Source organism: Nannobrachium achirus, assembly GCF_963921795.1.
Source record: "Nannobrachium achirus genome assembly, chromosome: 20".
Taxonomy (NCBI): Eukaryota; Metazoa; Chordata; class Actinopteri; order Myctophiformes; family Myctophidae; genus Nannobrachium; species Nannobrachium achirus.
In genome coordinates this window covers 33,669,641-33,688,590 of record NC_137827.1, presented here as the reverse complement: position 1 = coordinate 33,688,590, position 18,950 = coordinate 33,669,641, and the positions used below count along the sequence as shown (strand labels likewise).

Sequence of the window (18,950 nt, the reverse complement as noted above, 5' to 3'; positions counted from 1 at the left end):
TCATGGTAAGACAGTGCCATCTAGTGTTTACCAGCTAAGTGACGTCATTCCCCTTTCCCATCTGTCCTGCAGCCACGCAGCTCTTCACCAGAATGGCGGCTCTTTTGGAATCGCTTCTACTAAAGAAAGTGGAGCTTAACAGGGCCTTGCATTGGCTGAAAAACATAGAGGTGAGTACACACTGCAATTCAAAGACGCACGGGTGCAACGTTCGACATTAGGTGGTCTTTGCATTGCCCCAGAAATGAGATGACATTCTTCACAACCGATGTAAACAAAACTTTTAGCTAGCATGCTAGCTGGCTATGCTAACGTAACGTTGGCTGGTTGACAGCCAGCCAGGCTACGTTTGTTGGCAACTATGCTTCAAGTCAGTAACGTTCAATAATCCCAAATGAATCTAAAAAGCTCATGATACCTGTTTGCTATCAACCCCGTGCAGGGCTTTGACGCTACAGTATATTCAGGGCAATTAAGGGTTAGGTTTTGGGGTTAGGTCTAGGCATAGTTTCACTGAGGTTTGGGTTAGGTTTAGGCATAGTGGTCAATCACCTTGTTAGCATTCACCAGTGTTGCTCCTGTGAGCTAACAGGCCACTGTCCAAAAGATATAGATGTATATGTTGGGTTGGACTTGACTTGTCTATGAGTCGACATAGTATTTTAAAATGACCAATGTTGATTATATGAGAAATTCTAGTAGTACCTGTTTTTACATGTTGGCAGCCAGAAAATGCAACATATAGACCTGTGGTTCTCAAACCTTCATGTCAAGGACCACCAAATTGACGCTTATTAGTCAGTGGGACCCCCAAGACATGCCAGGGACACCCATAAGACATTTTACGGCTCTAGCTGTGATTCCCAAACCCCCAGTTTGACATGCATTTAGGCTACGGAGTACAGACCCCTTTACACTGTGAAATCAATGTTAATTTAACCCTGAGAAAGTGAGAGTGTGCAAATGGAGGGTCCATTTGGTTCCATTTGTACACATACACACTTACATACCCATAAGGGTCCATTTGGTTCCTAACTATCATTTAGCTGGGGACCCTGGAACTCCCTCAAAGAGCCTAGCCTGGTTAAAACCAGACCACACAACACCACCCCCTCGCGACGAAGTGTGTGATAGGGGCTGGCACCGCCAGGCTACAAGGACCCCACTTTGAGAACCAGTGATATAGACTTGTGTGTCATTCCAACAGGAGGGTGACTGCTTGTCTCTCAGTGAACAAGCAGTCACAACAGTCCACAGGCAGGAGTTTGTCCCTTTCCTCTTGAACTTCCTGAGGGAGCAGAGCAGCCGAGCCCTGACCCATGGCCCTGCGACGCCCGCCAAGACACCCAGCCGCTCCAGGCCGTCTGCACACTCCCAGGGTTTCTCCAGCGAGCGCAGGGGTGGAAGGTCTGCAGGAGGAGGTTCCCGTAATGCCAGCAGGATCCAGCTCTTTTCCCCCGCGCCCTCGGTCTCTCCCGGAGCAGAGTGGGAGCCCGTTGGCCCGTCGGGGTCCCACTGCCTCAGTGGGGTCAGCGACTTAAGCAGCCCGTCATTCAGCTCAGCCTGGAGTCCCACCTGCAGGTAGGGATGGTACGATAATCGTTATTATCGTTTATCGTGATTAAAAAAAAATAAAAAATGAAAATCATATCACAGAGATGGAAATTGTCCTCCGTCATATGCTGGGAAACTACACCTCCTGAACTGCGAGTAATGGAAGCTGGCATTTTAAAATATATTTTAAAATGTAATATCTGCTAAGCAGCAAGCTAAATATGCTTAGCTGATTTTTATTTATATTAGGATAAATGTTATTGATAAATGTTTCCTTTTCGTCATGTTGAGACACGTTGTGAGCTTGTAGATCTGCTATTTTTGGCAAACGTTCCGCCAACAGGATATGGATGCAGGGGTTCAATTGGTTAAACAAAACTGGCATTTTAAGAGTATTAGGCATATTTTGATTATCGCGATAATATCGCAAAACGCAATTATTTTGTTCACATAATAATCGTGACATGACATTATGGTCCCATTCCCACCTGCAGGCCCTCAGGTTCAGACCGCCGACCAGCCCAGAGGATCAGTCTCGGGGACTACATGGTTTCCCCTCCTGAGGTTCAGCACAGCCCCGGCCTGCCCCCACAAAAGGGTCGCAGGAGGGGTGGTGGAGGCATGGGGGTAACGGGGGGACAGGGGAGACACGGAGGGGGACGGGGCGGACACCAGAGTGAGGACATGGGACGATGGGAGAGTAGCGGGAGGAGATCGGGTGGTAGAGCTGGAGGTGGAGTTGTGTACAGGGCCAGTGAGCAGGTTTCACCTTCACCTTCTCAACTCAACTTCAGCAATTTGGAGGAATTCCCCCCTGTTGGCTCATCACCCGTTTCAGCCTCGTAAGTAGTGTGCTGTACACGATGAGAACAATTTCACATCAGGATAATATAATGTGTTTCCATGTATTCATGTGTCATCTCTGTGCGTGTAGCCGTGTACAATCTACACAAGAAAGTAGTTGAAAATGGATTTGCTTCAGTATAATATACTTGGAAAGCATATTATGCTTTCCAATATTCAAAAATCTCATTGGCTTGCTTGACTCTTGCATATTTTCTTTGCTGTCTCTAATATGACCTCCAGAACGACAAAGCCATCCCGAAGAATAAACCCAACACCAGTCAGTGCTGAGAGGCCATATTCCAAACCAACGAGTTGCTTCACCTCCACTCCATTCAGCAAGCCCTCCACCCCGCCGTCAAGTGGAGAGGCCCAGGGGCCAGAGGGGCCACTGTCGGTAGGCAGCCCTCTCAGTTTGCAGGAGGAAAGGGAACTGCTCAAGAGGGAAAAGTAAGTGGACATAAACCACAATCTTTTATTTGTTCTTTAAATTAGATTCTCTGATCCCTCATGAGAAATTAAAATGCTACTGTAGCTTTGATGCTTGTCAAAAGTAAATAAATGAATGGATGTGGTTTGACAGTCAATTGCAGGCAATTCACAAGAGTGTGAACTTGGATATACATATACAGTACTGTATAGGCCTACTGTACGTACATACATACATGCATGCAATCATCAATAACACTGATCGGCCATGGCACAGTTGAGTCATGCACAAGGTTTCACCTACAGTAGCCTTGTTTTATCATCACTTGTCTCCAGGTCTAAGCGTGCTCAGCAGTCCCCTCTGCCCTCCTCTCTGGATGTGTGCACTCCTACCAAGTCAGGGCTGAGAATGAGTTCTAAGGTTACCCCGGACACACATGCGAGTCCAGAGCCCACCAAAGTCACCCTTACTTCGGAACTGGACCTCCTTGCAGAGCTGTACTGCATCTGCATTTCTGGTAAATAACCACAAGGGGGGGCTAAACTGTAATAAGTTAGAATATTATCATCCAGTATGATTGTGAGATGATGAAAAAGCCTTATGCTTTAAAAGTCAGGCATGAATTAAAAACTCACAAAGGAATAAGTACAACAAAGTAGTAAAACAAAACGGCTGGCCTTGATATGGATTTTGGATTTTAACACTTAAGTTGCAATCAATTAAATGTCTTTTCTTCAAAAACGGCCCAAACTCGGGTTGGCAACAGAAGTGTTAAGAAGGGATGTAACTCAACCCATTTATTAAATCCCTAACTCATCCATAGTTGATGATGATGATGATTTGATATTGTATTTCTGTCTTAAAGAAAATCTGGTGCCAAATATATTCTTGGAGCTGTTCTTTGTGGTGCAGTTACTTACATCCCGATCCCCACCCACCTCTGAGGAAGATGAAGAAAGTCTCTGTGAGGTCAGCCCAGGTTAGTTTTGCCTTCTAGTGTTATAAATGAGGATCTGTTTGAATTAATGTAGGCCTATAAAATTAGACGTTTTCTTCTTCCATTTAAACACTGAAAGACTTGCAGTACTGTCAATGATTACCCAGCTTTTTTTTCTTTCAGGTGTTCTGGAAAGAGGTTATCTCAGGCGCATACACAACTGTGTGTATTTTGCAGTGAGGGTGCTGGAGAACCAGTTTCAGTGAGTCATAGAATATCCTTGTTTTCAGTGTTCGTGGCGTTTCCCCCATATACACATGCACAAGTCCAGTCCTTTTAGTTATTTTGAATCTGTATTTTTGTTCTTGTTGATCCACAATTGTTTGGCCCATGTAGTCTCTCACACAAATGCAGAAGTCCAGGCATTATATTATAGCGTATAATTGTAATGTATTCGTTCTTGTTATATTTGTATTTGCATCCTTTAATGCTCCACTAAGTCTGTTGTCGAAAACAGTATATTATAGCTTGCCCAATGTTGGGCCCAAGGTTTATTGTGTTGACAATGTGACTTGTTATTCACCATGTTTATGTACCAAGCAATGGTTCCTGTTTAGATCTGAGCTTGATCAGAGAGAGAGAAAGAGGGAGGGGAAGAGGGAGAGGGAGAGAGAGAGAGAGAGAGAGAGAGACTATTTCACCTAAGCAATAACCCAGACACTGCTAAGCACGGAAATGTGAACACGCTGATCGTCATTTCGTGAAGCAATGCATTGTGAGCGGCTGAGCACAAGCTTATAATGCGTCTTGAAGCGCACATTTTCTGCCTGTTATTAATTTGACTTGAGTAATAAAGCGCAAATTTCCCCATTACCGTATGCCTCCGATTACGAGGTTCAAATTGTCTAAGCACAAAATCCTAACAAATGTTCTTCATTTGACAGCTTGGTAGCTCAGCTGGACAAGTGCACGTTACGGCTGCTTGCTGAGAACGAGAGGGTGGTCTGTTTCTCTCCAGCCCTCAGGGACCGCCTGACACAGGCTCAGGACACCAGCACAGCCAAGGTATAACACATACATGCTGCTTTTACTTAGAATTCTGTACATCATACTTCTGAATGTAATTAAAATGCTCCATAGATGCATTGCATGGTTTGGTTTGGTCTCTTGGCTGTTTCATTTGCAATTGAACTCTGTATGTTGGTATTGTAATATTATTCACATTAACAACCTACTAGCATTGTAGTTTATGGAATTCATCCAACATGCTATTTATGTTTTTCACTTCCAGCTCTCTCCTACAGTTTCCACATTCATCCATTCAGTCCCATTCCAGCCTGCCACTGACAATAGGTCCAATTTCACCAATGATAAGGCCTTCCACACCTTTAAAAAGCAGAGGTACTGTACTGTATATGTCACAGTTGTCTTACTGATGGGCATTCAGCTGTTTTGTTGCCAGAAAATGTATAAGCACATATTCTGGTTTAAAGACGTGTTGGAGAGTCATATGTACTATATACTGTAGGTAAAATGTATCTGTAAGTTCCTCCCCGTGCATAAGTAATTTCTCTCTTTTTGCGTAATAGGGATATTTTCTATGCGATCTTACGAGAGTGGGAGGACTGTCACAAAGAACCTGGGTGGAACTTTGAGGTGGTTTTAGGCAGCAGGATCAGGTAAGCCCATAAAGTTCCAATCCACATTCTTTGTGATAAGACTTGCTAGCTGCAAGCCGCCTGATGCTAAAATGACAGGATCTCTCCTTTCAGAGTAATGGTGAGTCAACTGACGTCTGCAGGAAACCACTCGCATTTCGCCCGTCTTTTCCTCAAGCAGCTGGAGCAGGTAAACCGTTTGTTGGCAGGTCACACACCCAGTAGGTTGTAGGTTTAAGCGCTAAAGCATTCCACAAACCCCATCTAAAGTTTGTCTATAGCACAGGCATTATTTTCCCAGTACATTCTAAAAGTATTAAGATAATTGTCTATGGGATGGTGTTTTCCTCTGGTGTTTCAGTCCGAGTGTATCAAAGGGTGCGTTCGGAAATGCGCACCGGGTGGCGAGTATTCCTACCGTAGGAGACGGGGTTACATAAATTAGAAGGCGCGGCTTGTGATTGGCTGGAGCGGAGGTCTGGAGCGCTCGGCTGTGGTCACTTGGACTGCGCGGGCGTTTATCGTGGGCATAAATATAACGATTGCATTCACCACGGGCACTCGCGCCTGTGGCGCTCGGGTGCGAAGAGCAGGACCAAGGTCCGCTGGCCTTCGCGCCGCTTGCAATGTCGTGGACAATAACTGACATCTAACCATAAAACGAGCGCTCTACCACACCAGGTGCGCATTTATGAACGCACCCTTTGATACACTCTGACTGATTCACCAGCAGAAAACACTCTCTCAATTGTCTATATATACTGTATATATTGCGGGGGCGGCAGTGAAGTGGCCGAATGGGAACCGTGAGGTTCCCAGTTCGATCCCTGGCTCCCCCAGATTTAGTGTTGAAATGTCCTTGAGCAAGACTCTGAAAACCTAAATGCTCCCGATGTGCAGGTTATATTTATATAAACACACCATTTTATATACATCATAACAGAAAATGTCACACACAACGCAAAACCGTCCTGATTTCCTCGGTTCCTTTCCTCCAGATGTGTAAGGGTCCCCGTGTGAACAACTCTCCCGGGGACACCCCCGACCCTGACCTACTGGGGATGCTTGGAGCTGACAGCCTGGGACGACTGAAGCGGCTGGAGGAGCGTTTGATTCAGCCCCAGGGCATCACCGGACCCTGTCCTCCACCGTCGTTTCCTGGCCACCAGGAGTTCTTCAGGGACTTCCTTCAGATGGCCAGCTGGTGAGATTACATCTTGTATAAATGGCACTATTTGGAGGTCATAGTATCAAATCCATTGTTGTCACAGTCTAATTCAAGTGCTATTGTCTGGCCAGAAGTAAATGCTCGAGGGCAGGCAGGGGTGGGTTAAGTAAGATACAATGAGGTCAAGGCCTACATAACTTTGTGCCACGCTGCAAGCTTGTATATCTGCAATTTTTTAATAGCCAACGCAAAAAAACTAAAATTCTTATGCAATAGCCAAAACAGCTGATGTATAATCTCACAGTGCATCAACATATGCTATTTTAGCAATTTAAAAAATATATATTTTAATATTTTTACCTATAATGACACGCCTGAAATGGACATATAAATAATGCCAGGTTAAAGTGGTTACATACTAGCCATTTTTACTACATTTTTTATTTGGTAAAATCATTACTGTGAATTCCCCTCAAATGGTCACTTATGGGTCAAAGGGACAATTTGGTTGCATTTGTTTTTAGTTAAATGAACACTGATCTTTACTGTGTATGGCGAGCAACAAACTGCCTCACTGGATCACTCATGCGATGTACTTTATGTAGGCCTTGACCTATTAATGCTTGTCTGTATGTGACCTAACATCTTCATATATGTTGCATGCCAGCTGCCAGCTGAACCAGCACCTGAAAGACAGCTTGTGTCAGCAGCTTCTCCAGCTGGACGAGGTGTCCATCCTGGGCCCGACTGCTTCCACCAGGGAGGGAGAAGAGGAGGCAGAGGGAGACATAGAGCAGCAGGTGCATCACGGATTCCTGGGGGGGGGAAATAAATCAAAAAGAAAATAGTTTAGTAATGTTTTTGTAATGGCTAAAAAAGAACATAATAAACCAGGGGTCTTCAACAGTGGGTCCGGGACCCCTAGGGGGTCCTCAGAGTTACTACAGGGGGTCCTCCAAATCTTTGAGTGATAGAAACCTTTTTTTCTCCTTTTTTATATTAACCACTTGAACCCTAGCGTCCATATTCTGAGAACTTAAGCCAAAAATAGCAGATCTACAAGCTCACAACGCTGCGAGGCGTTGTGAGCTTGTAGATCGGCTATTTTTGGCAAAGAGCTTTGGTGTAGAGGGGAAAAAGAGCAAACGAAGTACAGAGTGAAAGGTAAAGTTTATTAAGTATTGGTTCAAGTGGTTAAATATCTGAAAACAAATTGACATGAATCCAAAATCCACTGATGATTGTGCTGTCAAACGATGAAAAAATATGGAATCTATGAACAGGTTGTGGGGGTCCCTGCTTCATCTCTCTCTCAACTAAGGGGTCCTTGGCCTGAAAACGTTGAAGACCCATGTAATAAACTATTCCTAGAACATTATCAATCGCAGTTCTTCACCTATTCTATCCCACCATGTCTGTGTGCTCCTCATTCAGGACGAAAAGCAGAGGTTCTCGTCAGTTCTGCTCCTGGCCCGGCTCCTGGCCAAGTTCCTGGGTTTCATCTCCTTCCTGCCTTACCAAACACCCGAGAGGCCATCGAGGGAGATACAGGAGAGTGCAGTGGCCCTCCGCAGCAAAGTAGGAAACCAATGACAAAAGTATCTCTGAAGATACAGTACTTGAATGTTTCTGGTTCAAATGGCATTTGTGGAAATTTCTCAGCCTGTGTCTTATTGTCTTCATACGCGGTTTGATGTACTGAATTACATTATTTTGTCTCTTGTGGGGAACTCTACTCCTCTGACACAAGCTAGACATTTTTTGTTTCTTAGGTTGTGTTTTAATTTTGTGAACGTATTTTTATTTATATTTTTTTCTCCAGTTACACAGTGAATTTAAATCTATTGTCATCTTCTGTCCTCCGTTTCTCTCAGAGTGCTCCAGTGCTAGATGTGTGTGCTGTGCTGCGTAACAGCGTGCAGAGGAGGAGGACCATTCTAACTGTTCCCTGGCTGGTGGAGTTCCTGTCCATGCTGGACTTTACGGGACCCTTGCTGTTGTGCTACAGGACTGCATTGGGCATGCTTCTGCTCCTTTATAGGTCTGTCTGCTCTGTTTCAATGCAGAAAAGAAAACACGCTGCACTTTTGGTTTCTCTTTTGGGGTGTCTTTACTAAATCACTCCAGTTCTTCAAACCTTACACTGGCTCCCTATGTGTCAAATAATTTATTTCTATGTACTAGTGTTGGTCTTTGAATGTTTTTATTTTTATTTTATTGTCTCCACCAGCCGAAGGCATGGAGGAGAGTATGTTTTCGCCGCTGTCCGTGCGTCCGTGCGTCCATCCAGTTTGTTACCAGCTAATCTCCGGCGCCGTTAGCCCGGTCCCTGCCAAACTGAGCACGCACTCCCTGGATGCCAATTCAGAACCTCTGCCCCACATTTTTCAAATGGCCCTGTTCTAGCACCACCATGAGGCCGATGTTTGCAAAACACATTTCTGTACACTACTCTTAGAGATTTTGTCCACAAATCCTACAAATCGGTAGACAGTATCTCTACAGTCGTGATCAACATGGATCTGTCCGATTTTCCATATTCCATCCTGATTGGCTACAATTGGCTTCCAAAGTTTGCAGGATTGATCCGTTTTGAACAAAATGCCTCAAATTATGAACACAGCGTGCAATCTTGGTGAAATTGAGCGCGCATGTTTCCACTAGGCTGAGGAAGAAATGCCACTTCAAATTTCTCAAATCAGCCTCATGTTGGCGCTATCACAGGGCAATTTGTCTTTTTACCTTTAAATGCACCGATAAATGGGAAACTTTGTATGCGCACTCCCTAGAGGCTAAGGATAAACCTTTGCCCTGCATTTTTCACATTTGCCTTTTATAGCGCCACCAGGAGGACAACTTATGTAAAACACATTATTTGCTATAACTCTATCAGATTTTCTCCAACAATCATCCAAATCAGTACACAGTATCTCTATAGTCATGTGATCAAGTTTCATATTCCATCCTAATTGGCTAATATTGTCTTCCAAAGTTTGCAGGATTGCTCTGTTTTTGAACAAAATGCCTCAAATCATCAGTGCAGCTTGTGATCACCGTGAAATTTGCCACACATATTCCCACTAGGTCAAGGAACAAATGCTACCTTTTTCACATTGGCCTGTTATATCGCCACCAGCAGGTAGACTTTAGCAAAACACATTTATGCAGCATCCGACTGCCATGAAAGATTGGTGAAGAACACATGCCACCCTTTTTACATTGGCCTATTATAACACCACCAGGATGCCTGGCCTGGTGGAGACCTGTGCTCGGAAGAGCCCTGCTTCTAGTTTTATAATTGTTTCCTTTGCTTGATGTTTTGTGTAAAAGCACATTGAATTGCCTTGTTGAAATGTGCTACATAAATGAAATTGCTTTGCCTTGCCATATCTGCAATGTCCTGGCTTTGATTCCTATTTCTTTTCTTCCTATTCATATTTAGGCAGATGGTCCTGGGAAAGAATAGTGAAGTTTGCTACCTAAACCAACTCCTCATGGTGTCTGTATTGGGTTGGCTCTTCCAGGTGAGACATGTACAGGCCCGGGTACAGGACCATGTTATTGTATTGAACCATCCAAACACTTAATGTACCCCTTTTTGCTATACCACATTCTAATGATCACTTTAAATACTAATTCATACAGCATATCATAAACTATTTGCTTGACAATTAATTAATGTTGCTCTGTTGAAACTCCAATGTCATATTCATGTCAAAAGAAAAAGGTTTCACCGATTTCTGATAATTCAGGATTTTTTTTTTGTCAAGTGACACTTGCCAAAACTAAAGTGTCAAGTATAATTTGCACGTATACACCATATGTCTTATTTAATCTTCCAGATCCCAGTGATACCGGAGGACATTTTCTTTACTAGCGACTTCACTGCAGTCGCTAAGCTGGAGGACAGCAGTCCCAGCACTCAGGGACTTGTAAGTGATTTTCTTTTAATGAGATATCTGTACTCCTCTAGAAAACACACTGTAATCCCATTGAATTGATCCCTGTTTCATTTCTACTGAATCCTCCTCCTGCTTGTTGGGGTTTTCTCTACATTTTCCAGGACTGCATTCCCCTTGTGGACCAGCAGCTTCTCTATACCTGCTGTCCCTTTCTGGGTAAGTGAAAACAAGTTGTGGGTAGTTTATTCTGTCTAGTTATTGATCATTCTGTCAATGAATGTAACTTTTGTTTTGTCAAATAATAATTTTATATTGTTAACAGTCATTTCTCTTTTTATTTAATTTAACCATGTTATCAGGTGAGTTCCGTAAGCTGCTGGCTGCCTTTGTGTCTGGAAGCACAGCAAAAAGTGGAGGAATTATCCGCAAAATCACTCCGACGTCTGCTGAGCCCAAAGATAAGCCCACTACCAACAGGTTACAGCAGAAATTAGAGGCAAGTCACTGAGAGAGGCAGCAAATAAAGCTATGAGATGGAGTGTATTGTTTGCATGCTATTATGCTATTGCATGCAGAATAAGAATAGTAACATCCATTCAATCATCATTGATTGTGAATTTGTCTACATTTAAGAAACCATAGTTTATATTCTAGCCTAATGGTACACATCAACTTTAGAAGAGCATGGGTTCCATTGTATTTCAGCTGACAAAGACATTATTTTTTATTTTGAGAATTTCAGTTTTCTTTATTTTGTGAATGCGACCCCTTAAGTTAAATGTATATGTATATATTCTTTGTCTTAATGAAGGTCGACCTTGAACAGGCTTTCTTTCACAACCAGCCTCCATCTCTGCGGCGAACTGTGGAGTTTGTTGCTGAAAGGGTTGGGTCCAATTGTGTCAAGCATATGAAGTTAGTATCACTGTGCATGCATGCATGTGTCCACGACATAAAGCTAACTTTGCTTTTGTTCACTGGCCATAGCTTATCTTCAATTCCAAAGTATCACTTCTTATTTTAGCAGCCAAACTGTTGTTAAAGCTATACTGTGTACGTTGCTCAACTAGTGGTGAGAGCTGTATAGCAAACCGCGTCCGCGTCTTTCGTCCGTTTTTCGCCGCGGACCAGGCCTCTCACCACCGCGTCCACCTGCAGCTCGCCTAGATCTATCTTTGGAGGAGTCCCTGGTTCCTGTGCGTTCAGGCATGCTGTTGTTATGTTGAGGCAAGCTACTTCCTGAGAAGTCAGCAAGATGCGCTGTGATTGGCCGGCAGTGTATAACCCAGGCTGTGATTGGCCGGTAGTGTATGATGACGTAATTTTGCTGCGAAATCCGGTCCCCGGTCAGAATCATAGAAAACATATTTACAGAAGGCTTTAGGGGATGAAATTCACGGAGTGGGTGTTCTAAAACTTTAGCGATTTAACAGTTAGGACAATTTTAAGATTTGTTTTATAAAAAAAGTTACATGGTATAACTTTAACAATCAATGAGAACCCTTTAACAATTATCTGTGCAATTTGCTGCTACCATAGACACACTTTGCATTCAGAGTCTACTGTACATTTTAAGCACTCGCTGTTGGTGAACCTGATTTTGTGAATTAAGTTCTAAACTTTTAACCACACTGAGCAAGAGTGTACAGTATGTCATCTTAATATATGGTTGGGTTGTTTCAGGGCTACGTATGTGAATGAGCTGGTCCAGAGAGGAGAGAAGATGCTGAGAGATGGACTGGAGTCACCTACCCCCAATGCTCTTAAACTAAATGACTCCATCTGTGTTCAGCTGTGTGATGGAGGAATGGAGCCCCTGAAAAGAGCCACCAGGTACCACAGCTCCTTATAGTGCCCTGTCATGGACTAATACAAGGTCAAACTTGTCCTATTATATAAAAACTTAAAGGAATAGTTCACCCCCAAAAATGACTTTTTTTCTATTGATTACAATTAATTTACCCCCATTGATTCCGGATGGGGACCCAAATGCATTCGGGTCCCCATCCGGAATCAATGGGGGTAAATTAATTGTAATCAATTTTTTTGTCTTAACTCATTGAGTGCCAATCCCGAACTAGTTCGGCTTTATTAGCGTATCGCAGAGTGCCGATCCCGAACTAGTTCGGCTTAAAAAAAAAAAAAAAAAAAGAAAATTGAAAAAATATTTTTTGAAAGTTTTTTTTTGGACCCCATCAAATCTGGTGAACATGATTTCAATCGCGATTTTGCATGTTCCACCCCCATACAACCCCATCTAACATACAGGGCAGCCATTTTTGTTTACATAACATGTAAAACATAATGGCTATTATCTCAAGAATGCCTGAACGGATTTCCAATCGGATTCTTTTGTTTGAAAGCTGTGAACAAACTGCACAAATCCACTCCAATGCAATCCAGGATTGCATTGGATTTTTTAGAGCTCATTCTTCTCTGTTTTTTTCCCATGCATGAGGTGTGCAAGGTTTAATCAAGGCTAAATTGCAGAAAATAGATCTTCTAAAATGCTTGGTAGCCAATAGCTAACTTCAAGCTAACTTCATCCTCTTCCTGTACATGCACAAAGGAAAGTGTTCAGGCATGTCATGGCTGTTTTTTTTTTAATATTATTGAACTGAGGTCTCCATGGCGTGAGTAATCAATAGAAAAAAAAGTAATTTTGGTGATGAACTACTCCTTTAAAGCTTGTAGAGCTGGCCTCCGAATGTCTCATTATTCGTATACTTATAAACGTACAGCCTTATCACATTTGCATGCGGATTTGGTAGCACATCTATAACCTGTTGCCATGTTAACTTAACAGTTAATGGGTGTTTTGACTATTGTTGTGTGTGAGTCACTGTAAAATAATAATAAATAATAGGATATTTAATTTGGTTTTCCTTAACTCATTCATTGCCTTTTCAAGATAGCCGCCAAGTACCAGGATGCCACGTTCCTAAATTTCTAGTGCACAGATCAATTCTTAGTGCACGGATCGTGCACGCCCATGCCTAGATCATGCACCATATGTGTAGTCAGGGTTTCCTGCAGGAAAAAGTCTTTTGCGCGTGCGCCGAAAATTTTTGATAATTAATTAATTAATTAGAGTAATTAATTCACTTCATTTTTTATATTAATTCTTATTTTTGCCCTATAAAAACACATGAATGTGCCCACAATTCGTGCACAGATGATGCACTATGCATGTACACTCTTTTCACAGCTTTCAAACAAAAAAATCCGCTTGGAAATCCGTTCAGGCATTCAGGAGATACCAGCCCTTATGTTTTCTTCAAATGTAAACAAACATGGCTGCCATGTTTGAAAGATAGGGTTGGTATGGGGGTTAAACATGCAATTTCGCGATCGCGATCATGCCTAGTACATTGTTTGAGGTCCAAAAAGAATTTTTTTTTTTTTTTTTTTTTTTTTAGACCCTTGGGGGGGCGGGGGGGTTTTCTGGCCGGGCGGGGCGCCTGGCCTGTAAAGTGCTGCAGGAAATCCTGGTAGTACTTTTTCAAACGGCTTTCAAACAAAAAAATCTGCTTGGAAATCCGTTCAGGCATTCATGATAGAAGCCTTCAAAGTCAAACAAAATAAACAAACATGGCTGCCATTTTGAAAGATGTGTTCGGGATTGCCATCATGCCTAATACATACATGCATGCATACATACATACATACATACATACATACATACATACATACATACATACATACATACATACATACAAACAAAAAAGAAATTGGGAAAAAAAAAATCAAAATGGCTGCCAACTCGGGAAACTCGGGCCTTTGCAGTCTGGGGGTACTGAAATAACACATATACAGTGGAACTAGCTGATTGATATGATTCCTGTATAAATCCTTCATCTGTAAGAACAAAATCATAGAGAGTTTCACTGACATGACTTTACACAAACTACAATACAACGTTCATGAGTTGTCAATTCCTGGTTTTACATAGATATGGCCAATGTTACTGGTTCTCGGGACATACCTTAGAGTTAAAGTTAACATCATGAAGTGTTGGCCTGTGATAAGATAACAATCGCACCACTTTGATTAGTTTTTATCTGGTAATTAACTGAGTTTTCAACTAACTGTTTGGAAAATGCACACAATATACACAGCTCAAAAAGTGTATTTGGAACAGCCCTATAGAATTGCCACCATCTTCTCATTTGTGTCCATAGATTCTGTAGCAAGAAGAGCCCAGAAGCCATAAGAATGCTGCTACCGGAAGAGACCTCCCCTGCTGTAAGTTCTATAATGCCAGTAACCTTCCTAAATAACCAAACACCTCTCACCAGATTGTGTGTTATGTGTGTCCAGATTGTGTGTTATGTGTGTCCAGATTGTGTGTTATGTGTGTTTGTTCAATGGACAACTCGTGGCTGTGTCTCTCCGCCAGGTGCTGACCACAGCTGAAAACATCACCAAACGGCTGGCCACCGAAAAGGCCTGCACCTGGCTTTCTGCCAACATCACAGGTAGCTGGAAAACCGATGAGAGTAAACGCTTTCTGATTAGTCTTAGAAGTAGTTTGCTGCCCCTTCTCTTGTATTTAAGTTATTTGTGAAATATTTGTCTTTTCCAACCTAACTCCCATGTATTGTGTATGTATAGGGAAGAATATTTAAAAGCTGACATCTAATGAGATTTGCATCATGCATAGAATTTTTATGATACTTGTCCCAATCCCTTGTCGCTTGCCTGATCATCAAATCCATTTTATTTCCTTTTTATTTCCTCACTGTCAGCCCTCATAAAGCGTGAATGGAAGAGCAGGTTTGATCGTGTGATGAAGTCTCAGGCCAATCCTCCAGGGTCAGATTCAGTGGATGTGGTTGGAGTTGGCATGGCCACCCAGGAACAGCCCATCACCCCAAAGAGAAAACAGGATGTTGAGACGGGGACCTCCTGTCCTCCAGACTGCAGCCACAGTGCCCCTCGACCCTCTGATGTCCTCATAGATATTAAGGTACACTAATGTGAGAGGATAATGTAGGAGCCATGAATTGGTTTATTATGACGTTTTGTTATATTCATGTATTTGGTCAATCACTGGTGTGTGGATGATTGAGTGACGGGTATAGGGGCAGACCTGGTTACCTCAAAGGCACCTCCTATTGACCTGCTGAGCACCTAGAGGGAGAGGGGGGGGGGGGTGAATTGGAAGCCACACTTTTTGTTGACCACTTTATTTCACATTATTTGCTAGTTATCTTTTCTTTATTTGATTTCTCTGGGTTTTACTGCATTATATTACCTAGACTAGGGTAGGAAACAAATCACGATCTATCCTGCAAGTATGAAATATTTTCCCTGATTAACCTAGAAGTGAACGATAATTTATCATTTATATATGGTAAAACAATCTGTTTAATTCTGTGCCTCTGGATTGTGTTTTAGGAGGTTCTGAGCATCGCAGTAGGACCCAGGACAGACAAGGAACTTCTTTCTGGCTCTCAACTCAAAACTTTATTGGGTAGACTGGGAGACACACTGACCTGCAGAAAGGTACAAGAGGAACCCAAGATATGAGAAAAATACATCAAGCACTAATAGACACACATAGGATTTTTGTTCCTTTGCTGTTTCTTTAATATATTAAGTATTTAACTCCTCTGAGCTTGGACACATCTTTGAGCTGGTTTGTGACAAATGGGGGCTTGTCTGGGATTCTTGTAGCGTATTTATTTCCTATTATTTGTAATTGAATGTTACGGTTTATCTCTCTTTCGTCTTTGTGCCTCTAATCACATCCCCAGATAAAGGCTGATCTACAGCTGATAAAACTTTTTATCCTTTAGTCGACTCTGTGACTCATTATCTTGTCTTTCCTCAAAGTTCTTAACTCCAGTGTCAGAGCAGATGCTGCTTCGCTCCACTGTCCTTCTGGCCTGCAAACTAGGTGAGAGAGCCAGGACTATAAACAAATTAACAATGTGTGTGTAGGGCAAACTACACACACTACAAAAATCCCAATTCCAAATGTCCCATTACTCTGGAATCTTATATTTTGTTAATTTTGGGTGTTGTGTGTATTCTATTTGAACAACTTTGTTTCCTGTCCTTGTCTCCTTATGTCCCTTTGTAACATTGGAGAAGTACTGTATAAGTCATGATACATACATATTTCTCATTCTAACTCTTGCTAACCGTGTCAAGCCTGTTTTCATTTGACCTTTTAACGTATCACACTGTAAACTGACTGCCATGCGTTTACTCCAGTGTCTGGAGAGCTGCCAATATCCTGTCTCCAAGAGTGCAGTGGTGGCAGTAGGGCTGCTGCTGTAATCACTGGTGCAGAGTCTGTTCCGCATGTCAGAGGTGTGTTGGAGCAGCTGGCTGCGCTGTGGGAGAGAGATTGCTGCTCATCTGCACCGCTCCACCTGCTTCTCGCCCAGCTCACTGTCACTGCTGTGCTGAAGGCCAGTGACATAGAGGTAGGAAAATCACACGGCGTCTCATTTTTCGAACATGATACTTTGGCGCTTGTGATTGAAACGTATGTTGTCAGCAACACGTGATGACGTATTACAGTGGATCCCAACTTCTTGCAACCCCTGGTAGTGCCGGCCTTCCTTAATTGCATTCACCTGGTGTCCTCTTCTTGTCAGGGACTAGTTTGTCCTGATGGTATATAAAACCAGAAGTAATAGTCGTACCTGAGGACCGGAGTTGGGAACTACTGGTATATATGCATTCATGTGAGTGTGATCCATGTATATATGCATTCATGTGAGTGATCCATGTATTAAGATTCACCCCTCTTGCCGATCTCCATTCTATTATCTATCCTCCGCCCCTTTTCCCCCTCCCAATCTAGTTGTTTGTTACGCCTATTAATACATTATTAGTAGTATTGTATAATACTTTCCCGTTTTCATATGTGATCAGTGGAACAACTACCTGTTCCTGGTGAGACGGCTGGTGGACAAAGGCCTGCTGAAGGAGGAAGAGGTGATGACGCAATGGAAGAAGCTGTCCAATTTACCATTACCAGTGGTGAGGGTCTTTCTTCTGGTTGCTGTTGTTGTTTTACTGTCATGGTGTCATTCTTGTCTCCTTCTCTTGTTGATGTTTTTTCTTTCTTTTTGTTCTATCTTCTCTATCTCTATCTCTATCTCCTACATCTACTATATGTCAGCAACATATGATGACCATAAATGTAATTTAGATATAGTTTTTTATTTGTTTGTTTTCTATAAAGTTTTTACTGAATAGGTGCTTGGTCTACCTGTTTTTCTTAGATTACTATTTCTATGCATTTGGTGTATTGATGTTGATGTATTGATGCATTACCTTGCTATTGTAAATCGCTCTGGATTAAGAGCGTCTGCTAATTGTTTAAATTGTAAATTGTATGTTGTAAATTGTATGTATCTCCTCAGGATTTTATAGAGAACCTTCAGCTGCGGTCAGAGTCTGCGAGCCCCTCTGAGGTGCTGAGTGGTATGGACATGCTGCAGGTCTCACAACAAACAGTAGAGGGAGCTACTTGACTTGAGATACCCCTCCTCCCCAGATGCATCTCAGAGTGATCTCCACAGCATTGTAACTGACAGGCATTATTACTGTGCTGTGAAAGACACATCAGTGATCTGTTATTGTTAACTGGCTACTCTTCAGGCCAGACTTTGTGCATATGTTCGTACAGCTCCACACTCAGGCACAGGCTGTGCAGGCATACAGACCATTGTTCTGTACCTGCTATGCGATATCCACCTATTCACAAGGCCCTCTGCTCCTTTGTAAAGGTGCAAATAAACCATAAAATCCTGCCACTCAGGATTAGAAGATGGGGGCATATATGGATGATCTGTGGATATTCTTTGTGTCTGGAGAACACGAAAACTATCCTGTTAAAGACTGTCACAGTGTTCTAATTTCGGGATGGGAGAAAGGACATTCCTCGAGCTAGAGCGTTTATGGCACAGGGCCTAGTCTAAGTTGAATTAAAACATTCTCTGTATCTGCCTGGGGACCCAACAGTATCATGAACCACATGTGGGTTTAAAAAATACTAGTGGGCAGTTATTAAAATGGTGTGGGAAAAATCTACAGTTTCGGGCCATTCACAGAAAAAAGGTAATTGTTTTAGTCCGGCACTTTTTACATAATGCCTTTGACTGCTGGCAGCACGAGTGATCACATCTCTTCTTGAATGCAAGGCTGCATTTGTGACACTTTTTTAAGTTCATGTTGAACGTGTTATACGTGTTGCTTCTAATTAAATACTGCAATTTTACGTTGTCACACAATGAAATAATAAAGATGTATTCTATTATAAGCTTGTATTGTGCTTTATTGAATAGCATAACCATCTAGTAGGCCTATGAAAGTTGTACAAAATGTTACTTTTGTGTGTGGGCAGTTTTATGATTGATTGATTATGTACATCCAACCAATGGGCCAAAAAGAATATTACAGGAGGAGTAGCCATGAGCATCTGCGCTCCGCCTCA

The 18,950-nt window shown here is 42.5% G+C and overlaps 1 protein-coding gene across 1 annotated transcript; it reads left to right on the top strand.

The window, feature by feature from the left end:
• The first annotated feature begins 77 nt into the window (after positions 1 to 77).
• On the top strand, positions 78 to 18,737 carry cdan1 (codanin 1). The gene is made up of 29 exons (XM_080750657.1): positions 78 to 170; positions 1,208 to 1,581; positions 2,049 to 2,396; positions 2,641 to 2,847; positions 3,163 to 3,344; positions 3,693 to 3,806; positions 3,948 to 4,026; positions 4,709 to 4,829; positions 5,056 to 5,165; positions 5,354 to 5,443; positions 5,537 to 5,612; positions 6,421 to 6,626; positions 7,258 to 7,390; positions 8,025 to 8,168; positions 8,465 to 8,631; positions 10,033 to 10,114; positions 10,433 to 10,522; positions 10,654 to 10,708; positions 10,852 to 10,988; positions 11,304 to 11,407; positions 12,176 to 12,325; positions 14,674 to 14,737; positions 14,892 to 14,970; positions 15,241 to 15,461; positions 15,893 to 16,000; positions 16,331 to 16,394; positions 16,715 to 16,929; positions 17,384 to 17,491; positions 17,878 to 18,737. The coding sequence occupies exons 1-29, from the start codon at positions 93 to 95 to the stop codon at positions 17,986 to 17,988; spliced, it is 4,017 nt and encodes a 1,338-aa protein (XP_080606783.1). The 5' UTR covers positions 78 to 92; the 3' UTR covers positions 17,989 to 18,737.
• Positions 18,738 to 18,950: the final 213 nt, after the last annotated feature.

Bases quoted from the DNA above. Each gene is read 5' to 3' on its own strand.
- cdan1 (XM_080750657.1), top strand. From the start codon at position 93: ATGGCGGCTCTTTTGGAATCGCTTCTACTAAAGAAAGTGGAGCTTAAC. The intron at 4,830-5,055 runs GTATAACACATA...TTTCACTTCCAG, and splicing joins AGGACACCAGCACAGCCAAG to CTCTCTCCTACAGTTTCCAC. The intron at 14,971-15,240 runs GTAGCTGGAAAA...CCTCACTGTCAG, and splicing joins GCTTTCTGCCAACATCACAG to CCCTCATAAAGCGTGAATGG.